At 40.9% G+C, this 25,173-nt stretch overlaps 1 protein-coding gene across 26 annotated transcripts in view; it reads right to left on the reverse strand.

Moving 5' to 3' along the window:
• MAGI1 (membrane associated guanylate kinase, WW and PDZ domain containing 1) overlaps positions 1-25,173 on the reverse strand; it is a 610,830-nt gene that overhangs the window by 45,473 nt on the left and 540,184 nt on the right. For all 26 annotated transcript variants that reach the window (XM_082412051.1, XM_082412072.1, XM_082412071.1 and 23 more), the window contains one exon: positions 958-989. In XM_082412051.1, the coding sequence (XP_082268177.1) occupies positions 958-989 (32 nt within the window). The remainder of the gene's footprint in view (positions 1-957; positions 990-25,173) is intronic.

The following is a 25,173-nucleotide window of genomic DNA, read 5'->3' on the forward strand; positions in this document are numbered from 1 at the left end:
TTAAAGGTTCTCCGTTCCCGGATGGCAGAGGTTGTCAATTCCTCCTCCCCCCAATACTCTAAGCCACAAGGAAGTACACCCCTCTTTATCTTACTGTTAATGATTTTGGACGCTTCTTTCACCACCTCAATTTCACAGGCATCAGAGTTCCAGATTTTGAGGTTTTAAGTAGCATTTTAATTTGTTGTCAGTGCCCAGGGAGCAAAAGCTCACCACCACCAAGCGAAACGCTAGAGCCTCAAAACTATTAGCGAACATGTCGACTAGGTAATGCATCTTCAGGGAAACCAGATTAGAAAGGACAGCCTAACATTGATTTTTTTTTTTTTTTAAAGACTCCTATACCTGCAGCACAATGCCACTAAAGCTGGCAAAACAACAAAGGATATTTCCACAACAAGGAAATGTCTTATTCTCAGGGCTGGGGCATTTTCCATGTGAGCATGGGCATATATACAGGGCTGAGCAATTCTTCCATAAACCTACAGGCTTTAAAATCCTTAAATAATTCATCATCCAGTGCAAAAGAAAGCTGAGGGAGGGAATCTACCCATGTGAATGGCTTGAAACACCAGCTGCGAGCAATGCTACTCAGGAAGCAGGTAGAGTTTTTTGTTTTTTCCTTCTCTCAAAAGAAACAGTAGCATTTGTATCAAGTTAAAACATCTAAGAAACTCATCCACTGGAATGAGAGTTGTAATGCATTTATACAGAGAAGATTCCAAACATGCATTCTTTATCCAGGCTCCTGCAGCCTGCCTACAAATCACTAGACAGTTAAAGACAAACCCCAATACCTTCTATACCAAACAGATCCCCAGAACTTAATAAAACGAGCCCTGGTTCTTGTCTCCTCCACCCACTCTAAAACACATTAAGTCCAGCCAGATAGCGTCCCCTCCCACCACCAGCCCCCCCGCCCCCAAAACGAGCACCAAGTAACTGACAAGTCCTTACCGACTTTGGGCTCTTCTTGGGAACTGGCAGCCCTGGAAAAAATGCAACAAGGAGGGAAGCGGGGAAGAAATCATTAGCATATAAATGTTACCTTTTCCTTTAAGAACAATCCCCAGGTGTCTCATGGCAACCTAGCCATCTGCAGAGTTATGTCAGATTTCTCCCCAGCATCGGAGTTACCAGGCTGTTCATATCGAATCAAAGCAGAGGGAGGAGGAGAGGGAGAGGCAGGAGATCTATCTGCATTAGCTATGCTGACTTGTACTGCAGCAGCCTGGAGGCTGGGAAAAGAAATTCACAGACCTCAGCGGCCTGGGAAATTGAACACTTGGACAGAATCTCAAATGCTCTTCTGGATTAAGAGCAACTTAATTTACAATTAAGTCCAGGATATTTCCTTTCCTTTCCACTTGTCAACTGAAGTGGACCAATCAGGACAGAGGAAGGGGGTGTATATTTAGTTTCAGAGGAGTAAATGGTTAAACTTAAATTTTTTTTTGGTCTTTCTTTCTTTTCTTCCTTTTTTTAAATTTTCCCTCTGCCTTTCAGGAGAGGAAATGCCTTCTTTACTTGAATGAGCTGAACACCAAAACAAAAACGGATGTTCTTTTGCCAGAACAGAACACAAATCAAGCTGGTTTAGGACACCCTCCGGATCGCCAGCGCACCCCTTCACACATCACTCATCCGAGCAAACTCCTATGCAGCTTGCTGGGACCAGCCCCTCGAAAGCAGGCTGCTGGGGGATGAAAAGAGAAATTTCATGGAGCTGAGAGAAAAAGATAACAATGCAGAAAGAGAAAGGCAGACGAGAAAAAGGGGCTCACTGAACCTTGCTGGCTCTTCCAAAACCCTGTCTTTAGTGGCAGGGTGAGAGCTGAAAGGGACCGCTGATCTCACTTCTGGGAAAGTCAGAAGCCATTAGGGGCAGACTTATGGAAAATCTGTCACCAAGGGAGTGTGGCAAAGGAGGGCTGGAAAGGAAAATAAAAACATTTATCAGTGTTTCGAAAAGTAATCATTTCTGCAAGCAGTCCTCTCATTTTGTTTTCTAATTTTTGGTTTGAGCCAAGGTTAGAATACAAAATGCAGATTCCACCCATGTTAGGCACAATGCAGGACCTGATGTATTGGGATCTGATGATTTTGCACCGGAAAGGTCAACCTTTTTTAGAACATGATCCCTAGGTAGTGTAACTAACGATTTCAACTCTCTTGGAAGTGACTTGTCAAACCAGGAGCCGTGCTAAGTTCAGCGCAAGTAACAGGAGGCCGGGGCAGTGGGTGAGTAGGAGGAAGTCCCCCAGAGGAACGCTGCTAATGGGCCCCTGCAAGAGAGGCGTGACAGGCAGTGGGGGCACCCTTCTGGCACGGCTCGTCACATCACCAAAAGGAGGTCACCACGGTCTGGCACAGTGGCTCTGGGACTTCAGAGTGCACACTGGAGGATGTGGCAGCTTCTTATCAATGCAGAATCCCAGGACCCACCCTCAGGGGCCAAGGAATCTGCAGTATGAACAAACATCCCAGAAGATTCCGACAAAGAAGGTTGGAGGACCCCATTTAAGGAAACCATAATACAGCAGAACGAACATTATTACTCTTTCAAGTCTGGCAAACTCGGATAGGCTACCTTCAGTGAGTTGCTTTAAAGTTCCGTGCGTCTCAGTTTTTCAATTTATGAAATGGAGAGAATAAGACTCATTGTACTCGTTGTGATAATTAAATAGATAAAATGCTTAAAAGCCTCATACCTGGCACAGAGCAGGCCCTCAAGTGTCAACCCCTTTTACCTTCCTTTGCTAATTTACACCATTCGGGAAAAAAAATGAAGTGGTTATGGTTATCTTACCCTAATTAGGAAAAATCATTTGCCTAGCATACTAAAATGCAAAAACTACATAGGGGAAATATTTTGCCTATGGATGAGAATAACTGTCTTGAGCAATTTAGATGTCATTTTTCTTAAAAATAATTATTAGGTGCCTTAATTTGTTCATTAATGTGATTCCCTTAAGGAATTTTATCAAGTTATATTAGTTTGGGTCACTGTGTACACTTCGAAATGGTCAAATATCACATCTTTAAATACAGATTTTTCCCTAATTCAGACTGACGTTCTTAGTTCATTGGAATAAGCAACACTTCACTGGAGTGAGCTTTTACTAGACTTGATGTCACCCAAGATCCCAATGACCCTCTTCAGAACTTTGTAAAGAATCTCCAAGTAGTCAGGAGAAGTCAGGGAAAATGACTTCGATCCGCACTCTGCCCATCATTTCTAAAACTCTGACCATCTTAAATTCTCCACCTGTTAAGATTTTCATGTATCAAATAAACAGCACCGTGGATTCTCTATCAGAGAGAAACACTCGCACACACATCCAAAGGTTATGCAGGTACAAGGATGCTCAGTGCAGCACGGTTGGTTATAAAGGGAACCTGGAAATGACTGGAAATTCTAGATAAACTCAGGGACACCCAACCTATGAAGCCGTCCGCAGAGGTTAAAAGGTACGAGCTAAAAAAAATAAAATAAAAAAATAAAAAATAAAAAAAAATAAAAAAAAAAGGTATGAGCTAACTCTGTGGGTAACAGCATGGATGGTCTCCAAACTATAACGTTGAATGAGAACAGCACGAGGCAGAAGGGCAGCCATAGGAGGCAGGTGTTAAACATATTCAGACACACACCCTCTCCTTGACTGTCACACATGAAAACTGGTAACTGAAGTATTGTATTTCCGGTGGGGAGAGAAGGGGGCCGGGATCGGATAGACTAGTTTAAGCAGACTTCAGCCTTAATCTAGAATTTTTTTCAACAACACCACATTCACATCTTGCTGAGGCAATAAAATATTAATTTAAAAATGAACATTAATTAATTCAGAGCTATTCAGATAGACTGAAAATAGCTGGGAAGACCTGATGGGAAGCACTAAACGACATCACTGGAAGAATTCTCCAAGACCGAGAAGTCCTGGTATGTGGCCCTTGTCTAGCTGGAGGTGACCACGGCCATCCCACGCTGGATGGGTGACAGAAAGCAGCACGATCCCACACTTGAGGGCGCGTCAGTGGTTTTCATTAGGGCAAAGGCACACTTTGTGCTCCCAGTGGAAGCGGGAAGCTTACTTGTAGGAATCGTGTCACATATTACGTAGGAGGCATATGGACAGAAACAGCACCTGTCCTAATAGGCTCGTCTGCGCCCTTCAGGGAGAGGAAGGGGCATTTTGAGAAGAGGCAGCAGAAAGAATCCACGGACAGCACCATCTGCTCTTAGAGCCTGGGAGGTGGCAAATGCTACTTCAAAGGGATCCCAGAAAATTTCACGGGAAAGTGTACCTTCAAAGTGGGAGTCTAAGTGTGATCTACAGAAGTGAGAAAAGCTTGGGACCTGAATTTCTCAAGTTCCCAATGAAAAAGGTGTCCCTTTGGAGAAAACAAACGGCAAATTCTTTGCTAGTGACTGAGATCTGACCAATCAACGTGAGGAGGAGGAGGAATCTCTTTCCCTTAAATATCAAGGCCATAAACTACACTACTGAACATGTTCTCGTATAACTAAATGGCAAATGTTATTCTTGGTGGAATTTTAAAAAGGTTGTACACAAAAGTTTATATGAAAAAAGTAAAAAATGTAACAGAATACATAAGCATTTGGAAACGAAGAATAGAAGAAGGTTATACACTTAAACTGTGTGTTCTTGGGCTCATGAGATCATGAATGGCTTTATTACCTATTTTAGAAACTTCTACAACAAGAAAAGCTTTATTTACTATGAACATAGACATACCCACAGATACCACAATAAACAAAAGTCTATACTGCCTCTGTAAGACAAATGCAGCAAATTTCAGAACATTTTATTGCATTTTTAAATCTCTAGAGCCATCACTGACCTCTACATCCTCCAAGACTTGCTTACTTTTTCCCAAAATGAATATACACATAATGAGTTTCTTTAAGCATCCTATTGAAATTAAGACTTGTGTTTGTCTTAGTGGCTAAATGGAAACAGGGAAGACATCAGAGAGCTCAGCTGGGCTATCAGGAAGTCAAAAAGAAGCCAATCACTGCCATTTTGGCACCGAGATGAACAAAACCTGAGATGCTGGGAAAGAGACTGTACTTCCCTGGACCTCATTTCTTCTAGGTTTAAAGGAAGTGAGAATGTCAATCAACCTCACTATCTGAAAGAAGCAAGAAAAATCGTGCAAAGGGCTTGGAAAGGGTGAATCCTAAAGTCATTGTCAAATGCAAAGTGGATCTTCAAATAACAAAACTGTACTGTGTCATCAATCTACTTTGGTTTCATTGTGATATTCATCCCCTTTGTACTTGGTTTCTAGATTTGAGCATTTTAATGGAAACATCTGGTTTCCTCCTCAGCATTCTGACAAACACTATGTCACTAATCCACATGTCATCAAACACATGGGATTCTTTAGAGGGTTGCGTAGCAAAAGGCTGCATTAACAACTGTCCTGGTGCTGAATACGGTAATGCCATGTGTAAGAAGCAAGGAACTTACATATATTTAGAAAGAGAGAGAGTTAGTTCATGGAGCCCACGGAAAGCCACAGAAAGGAGAAGACTGAGAACTTGGCCAGGGGCTAGTCTTAGATTCCAAAGAGGCTAAGACTACTTCTGAGCACATTTTCATTTCAGGCCCCACTAGCCTTCTCTCTTATTCTAAAACCCATCAACACATAGTCCTAAATGTAGGACTCCAAGATTACAGCTGACTTTAACTCACTAAACTTATCATTAGGAGTTTGTATTAAGAGAACAAGCAGAGAGTCTCCCAGTGATTTACATAAAAAAGATGTTCAACACAGTGTTATTTAAAGAAGATAGAAAATGGAAACAATCTGAATTTCCAAGAACAAAGGAATGAGCAAACATATTGTTATATCAACAAGATGAAAATTTATGATTTCATTAAAAATGAATGGATTGTAAAAGTGAAGACTGTTTAGTGACGTGGGAAAATGGTAATGACATAAGATATGAAAAGCAGATTAAAAACTGCCAGAGGATATAAATTCATTGTTAAAAAATAGATATATGTATATATCACACATACATCATACACTCAAAGACTAGAGGAAGATGTATTAAAATGTTGCTTCAGAATGCTAGCATGAATAGATCATTCATATTCTGATTTCTGGTATTTTCCAGACTTTACATACAATAGAGCTGTAATCATAAACAGCTAATTGTTACTGAATGTTGCAGCCACACTGTGTGTGCCTGGACAATGGGATATACCTATCAGCTTTAGTGCAGTGCTAGATTAAAAAATAACTGGAATTTTTTCTAGCTCTCTCTTGGCTCAGTGACTGCCATTTCTACTCAAGTGTCTGTGCTACTTACTAAATTACTGGGCCATGGCCTTGATTGAAAATGGGATAAAAAGCTGTTAGAGACTCTCTGAAGCAAAGCTTCACAGAAGCACACAATTTTGCATACAAATTCAAGGAGCCTCTGAAACCTTGACCAGGGACCCTGAGAAACCCATTCTACTGGGGTCTATAATCCTCAGGTTAAATCATCTCCTCCAAGCACATGGCTATGGTGGTAGAATTCCCAGGGTGAGGTTCACTTTAGCTGAGTTTGTGCCTCTAAGAAGAACAGTGTATGTAAAATACTTCATCTGCAAATAGAGGGGACAATGAGAAGGATCAAGCAGAAAGGGAAAAGTTCCATTGCTTGCTTCTCCTTCTCCTTTCTTGGGAAGATCTAAAGGGCACAGCTAAAAAAAATCTGAGGACAGATACTGCATTAAAGAACACACCAGAACGCTAATATTTATCAGCAAAACTGCTGCTGCGTGAAAATATTATGAACCTAGTAGGTAATGATGATGGATCAAAATACTAAGAGATCAGTGAGGTACAGATGGGAAGGGGTGCGGGAAAAACAGAGTGAGAAAATCTGTGACTTTCCTGGCAATGCAGAATTGATGATTATTTGACTGCAAACCAGTGGCTCTAAACAATTAACATTAATGGTCAGTAACCTTTCCAAAAAAAGCCATCTGCACCATTCTCTGCCAATTAGTATTTTGTTTGTTTTGTTTAATACACAATATATAAACCATGAAATAAATTTAAATTGCCCTTGCCTTACTGGTGAAATGCTAATAAGGACAGCTCAGAAAACTGAAAAAGGCAGGCACAGTCAGCCCTAGTTCTTTCCACTGAGGGCAGGAAGGAAATTAGGGAAAATGCACTCACTCATTTAGGCAAACTGGGCTAAGGGCCTACTATGTGCCAAGAGCCGGCATGAGATAAAGCACTGAACTAAACCTATAAGGTCCTGTTTTCACAGTGCTCACATTCTGTGGGGAAACAGAGAAGAAACAACTTCGCAAATAATTTCAGAGTGATAACTTCAGTGATGAAAATGAAGCAGGATAATGGAACAGTAGCCTGGGATGCATGGCTAGTTTATACTCATTGGCCAAGCATGTCTTTCTTTCTTTTTTTTTTTTAAATTAATTAATTAATTAATTTATTTATTTATGGCTGCGTTGGGTCTTCGTTTCTGTGTGAGGGCTTTCTCCAGTTGTGGCAAGCGGGGGCCACTCTTCATCGCGGTGCGCGGGCCTCTCACTATCGCGGCCTCTCTTGTTGCGGAGCACAGGCTCCAGACGCGCAGGCTCAGTAGTTGTGGCTCACGGGCCTAGTTGCTCCGCGGCATGTGGGATCTTCCCAGACCAGGGCTCGAACCCGTGTCTCCTGCATTGGCAAGCAGATTCTCAACCACTGCGCCACCAGGGAAGCCCAAGCACGTCTTTCTTGAAGAGAGAGTATTTGAGCTAAGACCTGAATCACGAGAAGGGACCATCCATGTACCTATTCATCCATGCAAGATTTATTGAGCTCTGCCGTATGCCTAGTGAAGCATGACTCAAGAGATAAAGGTAAATCAGACATGGCCCTGACCTGGACGACTTCATAGTCTGTCTTAAGAGAGAAAGAAGCAAAGCAGCACTTATAAGGCACTGTGGTCAGTGCTAAGTGCTGTGATAAGAGGGAGCGCCATTGCTCTTGGGAGCAGGAGAAAAGAAAGCGAATCCATTGTGAAGAAGGGGGCAGACAGGACAATGAACACTGAGGGAGGACCAGCATTTAAACACGGGGTCAAGGGGTTGGGAGCAACATGCAATAATTGATGCTAGATTGAATAATGATGACGACTTTTTATTTAAAGGTTTTTTTCTCCCCCTAAATTAGTGTGCCAGCATAAACTCAAGGCCAAGTTTAAAACCAGAGTACATTTCCAATGAAGGACCTTACAAACACGATATATCACAAAACTGAATCCATAAAACCAAATAGAAAATGGTTCTAATTTAGACGTTTCATTTTTTTTCTCCTTCCTCTAGCCAAATACCATCATCAACCCTGCAGCATAATTTTTCAACGCAAATATGATACCAATTGCCAAGAACGAGAGCATCAGACTCAATGTCTCCAAAAAGATGAAGACATTCTTTCCTTTGGGGACCTCATAATGGTCATTATGAAATATTACAGCCATCATAATTTAAAGAGACAGTTGGACTTCCGACGTATGGACTAAGTAGCTCCCAATGCTGTGTCAGGTGGCATTTTGTTAAGAAGATTAAGAATATAGTTGTACAGCTTTACAGCTATGGAGAAGTCTGCTTCAATTACACAGTACATATAGCCTAATAAATATGTCCTGAAGAGAAATAAATGGCTTGCAAGGCTGCTGATTGCTAATGGTTTACAGAGCCTTTCACCTCAAAGTCATAAGCCTTGAATTGGCACAGGTGAGGAGAGACAGGAGTCATTAATACTTTGGGCTGCTCCAAAACCTAGGTAAGATGGATGAATTGCCCTCATGCAATTCCTAAAAGATAAATGGTCATTTCAAAAAGGGTACCATTGAAATAACATGGATAGTCCTACTGTTGGCTTTTGAAAACCTGAAAAACACCTTGAAGGGTCACCAACTCAGCTTCTCTTCTCATTTGTTAAAAAATAAGTAAATAAAAAGGGGGTCTTCACAGATGTAGAGAATGGACTTGAGGACAAGGGGAGGGGGAAGGGTAAGCTGGGATGAAATGAGAGGGCAGCACTGACATATATACACTACCAAATGTAAAATAGATAGCTAGTGGAAAGCAGCCGCATAGCACAGGGAGATCAGCTCGGTGCTTTGTGACCACCTAGAGGGGTGGGATAGGGAGGGTGGGAGGGAGACACAAGAGGGAGGGGATATGGGGATATATGTATACATATAGCTGATTCACTTGGTTATACAGCAGAAACTAACACAACATTGCAAAGCAATTATACTCCAGTAAAGATGTTAAATTAAACAAAAAATTTTTAAAGGGGGTCTTCAAAAGCAAGGGCTGAGTGCAAAAATAACAAGAACTGAGAGCTTGCCTTTGACATACATTTATTCTACATAACTACTGTCTAAGTACTTAATAGCATCCCTTTTATTACAGATGAGAAAATTGAGACACTGGTGGTTAAATAACACGGCTAAGGTCACACAGTTAGGTGAGCAGCTGCCTGAAGACTTGGTCTAATGACAAGTTTGTGCTTTTAAACACTGAACTGTACAGTCTCATTCAAAGGTGTTTCATCTGTTTTGGATCATAGACCATTATGAAGGGATTAAAATGACAGTGTTGGTGCATACAAAGTGTATTCATAGCAAATTTTGCATATAGCTTCATGGACTATGTGGCTATCAACCTAGAGGTCAATGGGTCGAGGTATTTTGGACCCATAACTGTGATGTGAATCTAGGAAGAGGGTTTCCTTTCTACAAATAGCACGGAAGTCTATGCACAGTCAATCAAGTTCTTAAGATGTCTGTGATATTACTCCAAGTCACAGTATGGAAACCATTGGCCATCTAAAGCTACACATGCTAAAAATATAACAAGATGGGTCTCTAATTTGAAGGCAATGAAGCCAGTCTTTTGAGCTATTGTACATAACTAACAGGTTGGCTGGACACCAAGCCCTATGGAATACTTTCGAAAGCCTCTACTTTTTTCGAGCTTGAAAATGTGTTCTGACACTACCTGATAATAGGATTTTTAAAAAATACTGGTGATAGGGAAAAGATGGAGAGAGTCAGAAGGAGAGTGAGTTACAGCATCTTCTCTCCAGGAGGGAAAAGAAAAAGAACTAAAAAAGTCAACTTAAAAAGTCCACTAAGGGCTTCCCTGGTGGCACAGTAGTTAAGAATCCGCCTGCCAATGCAGGAGACACAGGTTCGAGCCCTGGTCCGGGAAGATCCCACATGCCGCAGAGCACCTAAGTCCGTGCACCACAGCTACTGACCCTGCGCTCTGGAGCCTGCGAGCCACAACTACTGAGCCTGTGTGCCGCAACTACTGAAGCCCACGCGCCCTATAGCCCGTGCTCCACAACAAGAGAAGCCACCGCAATGAGAGGCCCGCGCTCGCCGCAACTAGAGAAAGCTTGTGTGCAGCAACAAAGACCCAACGCAGCCAAAAATAAATTGAAAAAAAAAAAAGTCCACTAATTTGTCATGTTGTACTATGAGGCCAATCTTTGTTCTCCAGGGAATATTCCTACCAAGATCTACTTAAAAGGGTGGAATTAAGCCAGTTTTTCAAATGGTTCCAGGAAAGCCCCTCTAACTCTATGTGGGTTGGAAATGTTTGTAATTTGGGTATTTGGGATAAGATCTTACCTTAAGTCTATAAATGCTTCTACCTCTTAGGAAGACTCCCCAGCTGGCTCTCCTACCACCCGTATTTCAAATTTGAATTGCTTTTTGCACAAATGCTTAAGGGTTGGCCCTGTTATACCCATTCTTTCTTATCAACAGTTCATCGAGGTCTCCCTGGGACAGGAGAGACAACTTGTCTCCAGGTCACTGCCTCCAAAGTTAAAAGTTTGAATTTTAGCTGCATAGGATGTATGGTGAGGATTATGAAACAATAGCTCAAAATAGCTCATTGAAAGAAAAAACCGATAAGGATTCCTTTCCTGGGGTGAAAAAACAGGATGCTGTGTGGGCCCTTATTTTAAGATCACTGGCCCCAAAGGGAAACCTATCACTGTAATTGGTGCCAAGACGTTTCTAGGTTAAAAAAAAAAAAAAAATACATGCCAGGATCCTTTTCTTCAGGATTACTGACTTTTAGAATGATTCTTATCGTGGCTGCTTATTTTTAGCAATGTAAGTTAGGCACAGGACCAAGTAAGAGATCCAGGAGGGTATCCTGAGTTTTCTACTTACAGGACACCAAATCCCTAAAATCTGAAGCCCTTCTTGAGGCTTCTTTATTTTTCTTACCATGTTCATCTCCAAAATGTATCCTGAAATGTCTGTTCATCTCCACTGCCACCGCCTTTTCTTGCCTAGGTGATGGCAAGCGCCAAAATCCTGGTTTCTCTGTTTTATTCTTCATCCCCTTTAATGCATTATCCACACAGAGGCCAGAGACATCTTTCTACAGCATAAATCAGACTATATGGATTCCTGACTACATATCCCTGTGGCTTCCCAACACAGTTTCAACAAAACACAAACTCTTTCTGTGTCCCACAAAGCCCTCCTCACTCTGAGCCCGCCTGCCTCTTTAAATCCCAGCACTCTTCCCCTTGATCGTGCACCCCAGCCAGACTGGCACTCTCTCCACTTCCGGGCTCACTCCTTTCATTCCTCTGGGCATTTTCACTGGCTGTTCCCTCTGTCTGGAACACTGTGCCTGCAATCTACGTGGGAGCAGCTTATTCTCATCACTCAGGGCTCTCCTGAAATGTCACTTCTTCAGAGAAGCCATCCAGGGATCCAGGCCATCAGCAGATTGGAAACGATCTTTTTTGTCCCACTGTATTCACACAGCCCAATCTGTTTTCGTAGACCCTGTGGCTCTCTAAAATTAATACATTTGTTTACTTGTTTATCGTTTATATTGTTTATTGTTATCATTTACTTATTTATTGTCTCCATTTCAGGGACCTTGTATCTTATGCTAGGGGTAGCCTCCCCGCCCTTGAACGGGATCTGGTCCCCAGTTCGATAAATATCTTTGGAAGGCATGCATGACTGCTGGGAGCTCATGAAGTGAGTTTGTGTCTTGGGGGATGCGGGAAGAGTGGATGAGGTAGAGGGGAGGGTGGCTTGGCCCCTCTTTTGATCACCATCATCACTGCTTCACCATCATCACTGCTGCGACTGCTTAACAGCTCTTGATCCCTGGGCTGCTCCCTGATTTACTGGTGAGCTGCCAGGCTCGGCTGACTCACCGCCACCTCCCTCTGCGCGGACAGCAAGGTTCCGCTGTGCCACCTTGTGTTCTAAATTCCTAATCACAACGGATGGGAAGCGCTCAACTCTCAGACTTAACTGGAGGCTCACAAAGCAACCCCAAGCCCAACAGTTATGGGTCCCAGCAAATGAGTGTGTTCTCAGGGGCTCTTGGAGAATCTAAGCACATTTTCAGTTAAGGACACCTTCAGGTCTTTCCTTAGAAAAGTAACTTTTATGACAACACTGAGTTAAAAAGCTCCACATGTCTCACCCTTCCCCACAGAAGGCAAACACACAGTGATGAAAACTATTTCAGGTTCTGTTCTTCAGCCAAATCCATGAATCTCTGGAGCAGTTTTAACAGCCTTATTGGGTGTGACAATCACTTTTCTGTCACAATGTACTTCTGCCAAATAGGACGGCAATTTTCCTGTCTGCTCGGTAAGGGCGTCTATTATTCAGCCATTTCAATTAACTTCATTACCGAACTGCTTAATTGCGACGGAAGCCACTGCCGGCACCGAATCAAACTTGACTCCCATCTCTTAAATTTAGAAGATCGTATTAGCTTTGGAAGGCAGGGGTCATGGTTAACAACCGCAAGGGGATCCGACTTGTGAGTCCAGAAGCACTGCATTATTCAAAGCGTCTGGCAGTCAGACCTAAAGAGCCATTTACTAAAGAGTCATGTTTTTCTAAAGAGCAAAGGACACATGATGAGCAGCCCCATTCATCTCCCATGGAGATATTAAATGTCTTCAAAATCCTCTTGCTGAAACAATATCTGCCCTGGTCTAAGTGATTATGTGAATTACAGAGGAAAAAAAGCTGTTGCCTTGACTTTGTCAGTTTCTAATAATTCCTGCCCCATACAGCTATGGGAAGCAGTAGAAGCTTATGCTTTGTTCAACTATTAGATTTCAGGATTCAGTGAGTCAATCAATACTCATTTCACCACGTGGATTTGCTTAAAGGCAGAATGTGGGAATCAGTTTCACTCCCATACACCCCAACACACACACTGTCCCACTCAGGATGAATATCAATTAGAAAGAACTTTTATCGGTCAAGTACATTTAAGAGGCAGGGGAAATTCAAGGACTGCAAGGCCATTTAATGAAATATTTTAGCTGGGAACGAGATATACAACAGGGCACTGCTGTGAAGAAGTACACTGCATTTATGGCGGGGAAGAGTAAGTAACAGAAATTCACACTGGAAACAACATAGATGATCCCCCAGTAAGCATTTATAGTGCAGAAGATACTCAACATGTTTCTCATGGCAGAGATCAAATGCCAGAATCCTTTTGCTCCCTCTCCTGTTTGATTTTGGCAGGGTTTTTTGTTTTTTTTTGTTTTTTTTTAAGGAAACGAGGCTCTAAACAGGTTTAGAACTTAATGTAAATACACTGGAAATGGATTTTTAAAAGCTGTCATAAAGTTTTTGAGACTGCTTTTTATACGGAAGGAATTAGCCATGGATATTTTCAGGTGCCCCATGCACACTGAATGTGTACAGTTCACCCAATTTTTCTCTTGCTTTTGGATTGAACATTCTCTGGGTTACCCTAATAACTTATACATGACAAAGAATTTCTGAAAGAGTCTAAGCAAAAAATGTAGTATTTTGTAGGCGCAACACAGAGAAAGGTGATGAATCCATCCCTGGCCTTGAGCTCACGCTCAGCTTCTCCCTAAATTAAGAGACCATGGAAGCATTTGGTAAGACAAAGGCAGAGGTTCCCATTGCCCTTCCCACAGTTTGGATTCTGGACCCCCACTCACACATTACTTCCAAGCATCCACCCTCCTTTCCTCTTCTCTCCCTAACTTCCTGACAGCCTCCTTCCCTACAGCAGTGATTCCTGCATTTTAGATTTCAGGGGCCAGCAAATTTTCACTAAACAGATTTGAGCGACTGGTCACAAGGTGCCAATTCCTTATTCTGCAAACTAGGAACATTAAAAAGGGGGAGGTAAATAACAACCGACTACCATTCCATAAGTAAAAGGATAGTTCAGCAGAAAAAAAAAAATAGGAAGGATATAATCTCTAAAAGAGAGTCTTACACCTTCGAAAAACTTCACTTCATGAATAACCTGCTACTCTCTCCTGCTTTTTCTCATTTCCCTGTTTACTGAAAATCACTGTCATCACAAACCAGAAAAAGGAACATCTCCAGCCACGTTTTTTCTTCAGGCGCCTCTTTTTTGCCTTCTCTTTTCTCTACCCCAGAAAACTACTCCTAAAGTATTGAAAATGGTAGGACCACCTGAGTATCTCATCCACCTCCTTTCTCCTAAGCCCCAACCAATCCTACAGAGCAGTCAACCCTCCATCAGGACGGGGCAGCAGTGTGGGTAAGATGAGCCCTCACCTCATTCCTTCCTCACCGCAGTACTGAGGAAGGTACAGGTCCATTTATATTTCAGATGATAATGCGGAGGCTCGGGGACATTGCCCATAGCTGGCTCAGGCTGTGTTGCTAGCGAGTGGCAGAGAGGAGGCCAGAAGGGAGATGTGACGTGGCCAAGGGGTTACTTCCATCACTGAGCTGATGCAGAAGCAACGACTGAGAAGAAATGGGGACTTCTCCCGTGAAATCTCTTCCATCCGAGTTCAACACACAAAAATCCATAAACAGATTTCATTTGCATCGTAAAAAAAATAAGACGCAGCATTTCCAAGAAGTAAAAACAAAGGGTGTCGAAGGGGTTAAAGCCATGGTTCCCAGTCCAGGTTGCTGCTGCCCTTCAGGGGACACTGGCCATGTCTGAAGACACTGCTGGGTATCATCGCTGGGGAGGAGGAGAGTGCTGCTGGCCTCCAGTGGGTACAGGCCGGGGGCGCTGTGACATGTTCCATGATGCACAGGACAGCCCCTCACAACAAAGAATCATCCAAGCCATGACACCAAGAGTGCCCAGTCTGAGAAACTCTGGGATAAAAAAACAACTGCCTCTTCTTCCTTCACCCACCAAAGTCAAAGTGAAAGTGGCTTTGCAGGGGCAGACTACATAAACAAAGAACCCCATGAATTCATAGGCACTGCTTTTATTTTTCCAGCGCAAGCATTTCCCCCTTTGGTCAATGGTATCTATGGCAAAAGTAATGACGGAGAACATTTTTCAATTTAGAAACAACATAAGTATCTCAGGAAGCACAGACCTAATTCCAACTATCTCCAAATGATTAAAATAAACTGATTAGTGTTTATGCAACTACAAGAAAGCTTTTTTAAATACAGAGTTTTCGATGGGTTCCTCATGCCATGGCCTCTGAACATACCAACTGTCAAAATAAATGTCTAATAAAAACTTAGGTTGCTGAATGAGGTGAGCTGATAGCTGACACCAGGGATGGAAAGGAATTCTCTCTATTACAGAATCTTAAAATTGCTCCACGTTGCAGTTTCCTAGCTATTATGACTGCTACTCTAAGATACAGTACAAAAGGATCCTTTGAATAACTGTGCCTCAAATGTTAAAATCACAAAAACAGTATATGAGAATTTTTCAAGGCAAAGGTAATATGGCAAATGGAATTTCTAGAAAAAGAATTAAGCACGAGGAAATGGAGAGGATGTGATTAACCACGCTGTATTTCAGATGTTTACTTGCACATCATTCATCTATTATGAGAGATTAGCACAGTGCTGAAGTTCCACTGAATGAAAGAAAGAATGAATAGTGTTTGCTGTATGTGGTGAGAAACAAAAAACATTGAGAACATTAGAAACACAAAAAGGAACAGGAATATACAATAAAACCAGGTACCAACTTGGCATCAAAAAGGCAAGTTCCATTTTGCCAGTGGAAACAACACTCCTAAGGACCCAGTGCTATTTTCAGACATTAAGATTCTACCAACAAGATTTCAGAACCAAAAAGGATTATATTCATAAATAAGGGACATGACTAATCTCTGAGCAGGAATACAAAAAGGGAAATAACAGGCAAGGTACAGGTTGGGGAATGTTTTTAAATCTGCAGGTGGCAATGCAAAGACAGACTCAATAAAAACCATAGCAGACAGTTAATTCCAGATGGTGGTTAAGAATGTGTGATTTAATTTGAGGAAAATGAAGGAAGGTGGAAAAATATTACCCCGAGTAAACTCTCTGCCTCAGAGAATAGTTTTGAAAATGTTCAGAACTGCAAAATGCTTAGAGGGGAGACTAGGAAGACACCTCTTCCAATAAAGAGAATCTCAATGAAGTGAGGTCGCAAAACTAGTGTCAGAGAAGGCAAAATAATAAGAAGAAACGTAATAACGTTCCTCATAGCAGATGGTTTTCGCGTTGGAGTCCCCATCCCAAGGAGGTGATCACTAGTTAATTTTCATATGGAACCAAAGTAAAGGTAGAAAATAAACTCCAGCGTCAAGGGAACTCAGCCCCACCCAACAGCAGACAAGCTGATTAAAGTTTTACTGAGCTCTGCCCACCAGAGCAACACCCAGCTCTACCCACCACCAGTCCCTCCCATCAGGAAGCTTGCACAAGCCTCTTAGATAGCCTCATCCACCAGAGGGCAGACAACAGAAGCAAGAAGAATACAATCCTGCAGCCTGTGGAACAAAAACCACACTCACAGAAAGATGGACAAAATGAAAAGTCAGAGGACTGTGTACCAGATGAAGGAACAAGATAAAACCCCAGAAAAACGACAAAATGAAGTGGAGATAGGCAACCTTCCAGAAAAAGAATTCAGAATAACGATAGTGAAGATGATCCAGGACCTCGGAATAAGAATGGAGGCAAAGATCGAGAAGATGCAAGAAATGATTAACAAAGACCTAGAAGAATTAAAGAACAAACAAACAGAGATGAACAATACAATAACTGAAATGAAAAATACACTAGAAGGAATCAATAGCAGAATAACTGAGGCAGAAGAATGGATAAGTGACCTGGAAGACAGAATGGTGGAATTCATTGCCATGGAACAGAATAAAGAAAAAAGAATGAAAAGAAATAAAGACAGCCTAAGAGACCTCTAGGACAACATTAAACGCACGAACATTTGCATTATAGGGGTCCCAGAAGGAGAAGAGAGATAGAAAGGACCTGAAAAAAATGTTTGAAGAGATTAATAGTCGAAAACTTCCCTAACATGGGAAAGGAAATAGCCACCAAGTCCAGGAAGCGCAGAGAGTCCCAGGCAGGATAAACCCAAGGAGAAACACGCCGAGACACACGGTAATCAAACTGACAAAAATCAAAGACAAAGAAAAATTATCAAAAGCAACAAGGGAAAAATGACAAATAACATACAAGGAACTCCCATAATGTTAACAGCTGATTTCTCAGCAGAAACTCTACAAGCCAGAAAGGAATGGCATGATATATTTAAAGTGACAAAAGGGAAGAACTTACAACCAAGATTACTCTATCCGGCAAGGATCTCATTCAGATTCGACGGAGAAATCAAAAGCTTTACAGACAAGCAAAAGCTAAGAGAATTCAGCACCACCAAACCACCTCTACAACAAATGCTAAAGGAACTTCTCTAAGTGGGAAACACAAGAGAAGACAAGGACCTACAAAAACAAACCCAAAACAATTAAGAAAATGGTAACAGGAACATACATATTGATAATTACCTTAAATGTGAATGGATTAAATGCTCCAACCAAAAGACACAGGCTCACTGAATGGATACAAAAACAAGACCCATATATATACTGTCTACAAGAGACCCACTTCAGACCTAGAGACACAAACAGACTGAAAGTGAGGAGAGGGAAAAAGATATTCTATGCAAATGGAAATCAAAAGAAAGCTGGAGTAGTAATATTCATATCAGATAAAATAGGCTTTAAAATAAAGAGTGTTACAAGAGACAAGGAAGGACACTACATAATGATCAAGGGATCAATCCAAGAAGAAGATATAACAATTATAAATACATATGCACTCAACATAGGAGCACCTCAATACATAAGGCAAATGCTAACAGCTATAAAAGAGGAAATCGACAGTAACACACTAACAGTGGAGGACTTTATAACACCTCACTTACACCAATGGACAGATCATCCAGACAGAAAATTAATAAAGAAACACAAGCTTTAAATGACACAACAGACCCGATAGATTTAACTGATATTTATAGGACATTCCACACACTTTCTTCTCAAGTGCACATGGAACATTCTCCAGGATACATTACATCTTGGGTCACAAATCAAGCCTCAGTAAATTTAGGAAAATTGAAATCATATCAAGCATCTTTCCTGACCACAATGCTATGAGATTAGAAATAAATCACAGGGGAAAAAACGTAAAAAACACAAACACATGGAGGCTAAACTACACATTACTAAATAACCAAGAGATCACTGAAGAAATAAAAAAATACCAAGAGACAAATGACAATGAAAACACGACGATCCAAAACCTATGGGATGTAGCAAAAGCAGTTCTAAGAGGGAAGTTTATAGCAATACAAGCCTACCTCAAGAAACAAGAAAAATCTCAAATAAACAATCTAACCTTACACCTAAAGGAACTAGAGGAAGAAGAACAAACAAAACCCAAAGTTAGTAGAAGGAAAGAAATCATAAAGATCGGAGCAGAAATAAATGAAATAGAAACAAAGAAAACAATAGCAAAGATCAATAAAACTAAAAGCTGGCTATTTGAGAAGATAAACAAAATTGATAAACCTTTAGCCAGACTCATCCAAAAAAAAAAAGAGGGAAAGGACTCAAATCAATAAAATTAGGAATGAAACAGGAGAAGTTACAACTGACACGGTGGAAATACAAAGCATCCTAAGAGACTACTACAAGCAACTCTATGCCAATAAAATGCACAACCTGGAAGAAGTGGACAAATTCTGAGAAAAGTATAACCTTCCAAGACTGAACCAGGAGGAAATAGAAAATATGGACAGACCAATCACAAGTAATGAAATTGAAACTGGTTAAAAATCTTCCAGCAAACAAAAGTCCAGGACCAGATGGCTTTACAGGTGAATTCTATCACACATTTAGAGAAAAGCTAACACCCATCTTTCTCAAACTCTTCCAAAAAATTGCAGAGAAAGGAACACTCCCAAACTCATTCTACGAGGCCACCATCACCCTGTTACCAAAACCAGACAGAGACACTACAAAAAAAGGAAAATTACAGACCAATATCACTGATGAACACAGATGCAAAAATCCTCAACAAAATACTAGCAAATAGAATCCAGCAACACATTAAAAGGATCATACACCATGATCAAGTGGGATTTATCCCAGGGAGGCAAGGATTCTTCAATAAATGCAAATCAATCAATGTGATACACCATATTAACAAATTGAAGAATAAAAACCATATGATCATCTCAACAGATGCAGAAAAAGCTTCTGACAAAATTCAACACCCATTTACGATAAAAACTCTCCAGAAAGTGGGCATAGATGGAACCTACCTCAACATAATAAAGACCATAGACAATAAACCCACAGCAAACATCATTCTCACTGGTGAAAAACTGAAAGCATTTCTTCTAAGATCAGGAACAAGACAAGACTGGCCACTCTCACCGCTATTATTCAACATAGTTTTGGAAGTCCTAGCCATGGCACTCAGAAAAGAAAAAGAAATAAAAGGAATCCAAACTGGAAAAGAAGAAGTAAAACTGTCACTGTTTGCAGATGACATGGTACTATACATAGAGAATCCTAAAGATGCTACCAGAAAACTACTAGGGCTAATCAATGAATCTGGTAAAGTTGCAGGATACAAAATTAATGCACAGAAATCTCTTGCATTCCTATACACTAACAATGAATGATCAGAAAGAGAAATTAAGGAAACAATCCCATTCACCATTGCAACAAAAAGAATAAAATACTTAGGAATAAACCTACCTGAGGAGGCAGAAGACTTGTACTCAGAAAACTATAAGATGCTGATGAAAGAAATCAAAGATGACATAAACAGATGGAGAAATATACCATGTTCTTGGATTGGGAGAATCAATATTGTGAAAATGGCTGTACTACCCAAAGCAATCTACAGATTCAATGCAATCCCTATCAAATTACTAAAATAAAAAATCTTACAATTTGTATGGAGACACAAAAGACCCCAAATAGCCTAAGCAATCTTGAGGGAAAAAAACGGAGCTGGAGGAATCAGACTCCCTGACTTCAGACTATACTACAAAGCTACAGTAATCAAGACAATATGGTACTGACACAAAAACAGAAATATAGATCAATGGAACAGGATAGAAAGCCCAGAGATAAACCCACGCACCTATGGTCACCTTATCTTTGATAAAGGAGGCAAGAATATACAATGGAGAAAAGACAGCCTCTTCAATAACGGGTGCTGGGAAAACTGGACAGCTACATGTAAAAGAATGAAATTAGAACACTCCCTAACACCATACACAAAAATAAACTCAAAATGGATTAAAGACCTAAATGTAAGGCCAGACACTATAAATCTCTTAGAGGAAAACATAGGAAGAACACTCTTTGACATAAATCACAGCAAGATCTTTTTTGACCAACCTCCTAGAGTAATGGAAATAAAAACAAAAATAAACAAATGGGACCTAGTGAAACTTAAAAGCTTTTGCACAGCAAAGGAAACTATAAACAAGATGAAAAGACAACCCTCAGAATGGGAGAAAATATTTGCAAATGAATCGACAGACAAAGGATTAATCTCCAAAACATATAAACAGCTCATGAAGCTCAATATTAAAAAAACAAACAACCCAATCCAAAAATGGGCAGAAGACCTAAATAGACATTTCTCCAAAGAAGACATACAGATGGCCAAGAGGCACATGAAAAGCTACTTAACATCACTAATTATTAGAAAAACGCAAATCAAAACTACAATGAGGTATCACCTCACACTGGTCAGAATGGCCATCATCAGAAAATCTACAAACAACAAATGCTGGAGAGGGTGTGGCAAAAAGGGAACCCTCTTGCACTGTTGACGGGAATGTTAATTGATACAGCCACTATGGAGAGCAGTATGGAGGTTCCTTAAAAAACTAAAAATAGAACTACCATACGATCCAGCAATCCCACTACTGGGCATATTCCCAGAGAAAACCATAATTCAAAAAGAGTCATGTACCAAAATGTTCATTGCAGCTCTATTTACAATAGCCAGGACATGGAAGCAACCTAAGTGTCCATCAACAGATGAATGGATAAGGAAGATGTGGTACATAGGTACAATGCAGTATTACTCAGCCATAAAAAGAAACGAAATCGAGTCATTTGTACAGACATGGATGGACCTAGAGAATGTCATACAGAGTGAAGTAAGTCAGAAAGAGAAAAACAAATATTGAATATTAACGCATATGTGTGGAATCTAGAAAAATGGAACAGATGAACCAGTTTGCAAGGCAGAAATAGAGACACAGATGTAGAGAACAAATGTATGGACACCAAGGAGGGAAAGCAGGGTGGTGGAGGGGGGTGGTGGGATGAATTGGGAGATTGGATTGACATATATACACTAATATATATAAAACAGATAACTAATAAGAACCTGCTGTATTAAAAAAAATAAAATAAAATACATAAAAAAAGTTTCTTCTTCTTTTTAGAGTGAAGATACTTTACCTAATAAAATAATTTAAGTTAAGTTCCTTAACATCAGTCCAGGATTAAAGATGAGATGCTTCCTGGCCAGGTGGAAGCCCTATAATCCCCATTAAAAGTTGATGAGCTGTCTGAGGATTAGGACAGAGCAGGTTGCCCAAGTGCTAAGACTTTACAAGTCTTTCATGTTCTCTGAGTCTCAATTCCTTGTGACCCCCTAACATCCAGTTAACACATGTAAAGAGCTTAGAGCAGTACCTACACATGGAAAGAATTTAATAAATAGGACCTATTATTATCATTATCTGTATAAAAAGAAATGTATTAACCATAAAGTTGCCTTCAATTCCGTATTTTTCTTCTATCAAAGGCATATAAGAGAAAGGGTAAAATAAAGGACATGCGACATATCACTTTTGAGGGCAAAATAATCAAAATCTCTCGAGCAGCACTGTCCAACAGCATTTTCTACGAGGGTGGAAAGGTTCTATAACTGCACTGTCCAATATGGCAGCCACTGGCCACATGTGGCTATTCGGTTCTTGAAACGTGGCCAGTTGGACTAAATTTTACGTCGTACTTAGCTTTAATTAACTAAATAGCCACATGTGGATAGCGACTGCTGCACTGGACCTGGAGAACAGGCTTAATTGGACCAACATGATCCACTGCCATGAAATGCATTTCCTTGTCATTTATTTATTTATTTATTTATTTTACTGAAGTAGAGTTGATTTACAATGTTGTGTTTGGTGACCTTGAGTTTGTTTTCTATGTCTGTGGGTCTATTTCTGTTTTCTATATAAGTTTATTTGTATCATTTTTTCCTTGTCATTTAGAACAGCCTGTGACAGAGGGCATGGGCTTTACAGGCCAACAAACCTGGGTTGGAAGTCAGGCTGTCTCACCTTCATGCTGTGTGATTTTCGAGGTGGTCCATCTCCCGCTGCCTGTTTCCCCAGCTCTAATGACAAGCTCTCACCCTAGAAAGTTCTCTAAAGGATGATGAGCATTTATGAAAACAAAGGGCCTTGCATTAATTCATAGTTTTCCTTCAATATAGATGATTTTCTGAAGACCTACAATGTGCCAGGCATGATTTTAGGCGGTGGGGGATCAAATAATGATTGAGACCCAGTCCCTACTCTCACAGAGACCACAAGGAAGGGTCCATGGCCTGAGAAAGAAGGACAGAGCAGAGCACGATGGCGGTGGACGCTGTTTTCTTTTCTACGGAGCGGTCAGAGCAGGCTTCTTGAAGGAAAGGACCTTTGAGCAGAAGCCTCAAGGACAGGAGTGAGAAAGCTCTGTGGCTCTCTGTGACAGGAAATACACAGAAGAAAGAGCAAGTGCTTGCCTGTGACACAGGACTTTGGAGTTTACTCTGAATGATCGGACGTCATCCTGACATGAGCAGTGACTGCAACCAATTGACTTTAAATCCCTCTAGCCCGAGAACGGACTAGAGGAAGGCTTGAGACCTGTTGCGAGGCCACAGCAAGGCCAGGTGCCACATGATGGATGGCAGAGGCCGGGGAAGAGGTGGGAGGATGACATGACAGAGGAGGGGGAATAGATGGCATGTGCTGATGTGAATACACAGACCCCACCACTATTAGGATATCACTCTGCCAGCAACCTGAATTCTCCTTTCCGAGGCCCTGCAGCTCAACTGAAGAGATTCTGGCAGTCAAACACTTAAGCAGTGCAATTTGCAATTCATTCTCCAGTCCGTGACCAGAGGGCAAAGAGAAAAGAGGCACCTGATCACCCAGGTTTAACCCTCCGGCAGCGCAGTTCTAATTATGATGGTTTTGCATCATTTCAGATGGGGAAAAACACACGCAAAGAAGAGCTAATGCTAATCATGCGCTTGGATGATGAGATAGATATTGCTTTCCCTGTGTGGATCGATGACGATTTAATGAACTATCATCAGTAAATCTGGATGAAAATTAAGTGGCATTAATTTGCCACGGACTTCAGACCTTACTCATTCTTTTATGTATAAGATGTACTCCTTAACGGTATTGGAGCTTTTCATCTACAAGCCAGGAGGCTGCTTAGCATAGTGGGTAAGAGATCGGTCTGTGGAACTAGAATTCCTGGGTTCAAATCCTACCTTGCATTAATCAGCTGTGTGATTCTGGGTAAATCACTGAGCTTCTCTGGGGCTCAGCACCCTCTCCTCTAAAGTGGAGGTAAGGTTTTAGTCACCTCAGAGGGCTCCTGAATTATGATACGTAAAATGTTTAGAACCAACTACACCTGGCACATTGCAGAAGCGTTTAATGTTTTTATGTATTACAAATGTTTTAAGCAAGGAGGAGTCTTATACATGCTTCCCAACTAAACCAGAAATTTCTCTCTTGCTTTATACTAAGCAAATTCAGCTGTGGAATCTCAACACCTACAATAAAAGCAATTCCTTCACTTCTTTTTTTTTTTCCTACTGATCACTGCCTTCATTTCCCACAGGGTCCTATTCAGAATCACACTGCAAATGGATGGTTCCAACGTGGTCACAACAGTGGGATGTTGTGAGGTTTTATTTCCCTCTGTGTGTACATGTATGTATTGCTTGTACCATGGTTACAATCCTGGTACACAGTAAGTAATCAATGATTATTGTAACATTATTACTATCACTACCATGATTTTCATATTTCATTTTGCCTTTTAACATCTCTTTTTTATCTTTCTGAAGTTATGAAGAGTGACTACAAAGCTATATAATTAATTTTCTAATGTGACTTGCAGAGAAAGTTTAATTTATCCAGCTAGTATTTACTAAGACCTTACCACATGCCAGGTTCCCCATGACGTGCCAGGGATACAAAAGTGCAAGTTGGATATAGTCCTCCCCTCCAGGAATCCTAACATTTCATTACTTTATGTTCAGATCCTAAAATTACTTAGTACCCTGACAAGAGCACTCTGTATACAGAGCACCACTTCTAATTCTGTTGCGATCAGTAAAAGCCACTGGAGAGTTGTGTTCAAGAGAAGCATCTCTGAGACCAAGTCTTCCTTTCCATCCTCCTCTGAAGTAGAAAAATGTCAGATTTGGGAGCTGCAATGGATCTTAGGGAAGACGGAGAAATCTGTTGCTTAGAAATTGGACTTTAAAAGAAGAAATTACTTAGAAATGAAAATAACTGTTGAGTTATAAACTTATTTCACTCTCAAGTTATATGCCACAGAATCAGAATGAGAAGGGACCACGAGGGCAGAAGCCTAAAACTGACTGCAATTCTGATATTACATCAGCATTGCCAGTGCAGCTTCTAAAAAAAAAATACAGGTTCCTGCTCATCATTCACTGAAATTAAACTTCTGCAG

This window comes from Balaenoptera physalus (genome assembly GCF_965194825.1).
Source record: "Balaenoptera physalus genome assembly, chromosome: 11".
In the NCBI taxonomy this organism is placed as follows: Eukaryota; Metazoa; Chordata; class Mammalia; order Artiodactyla; family Balaenopteridae; genus Balaenoptera; species Balaenoptera physalus.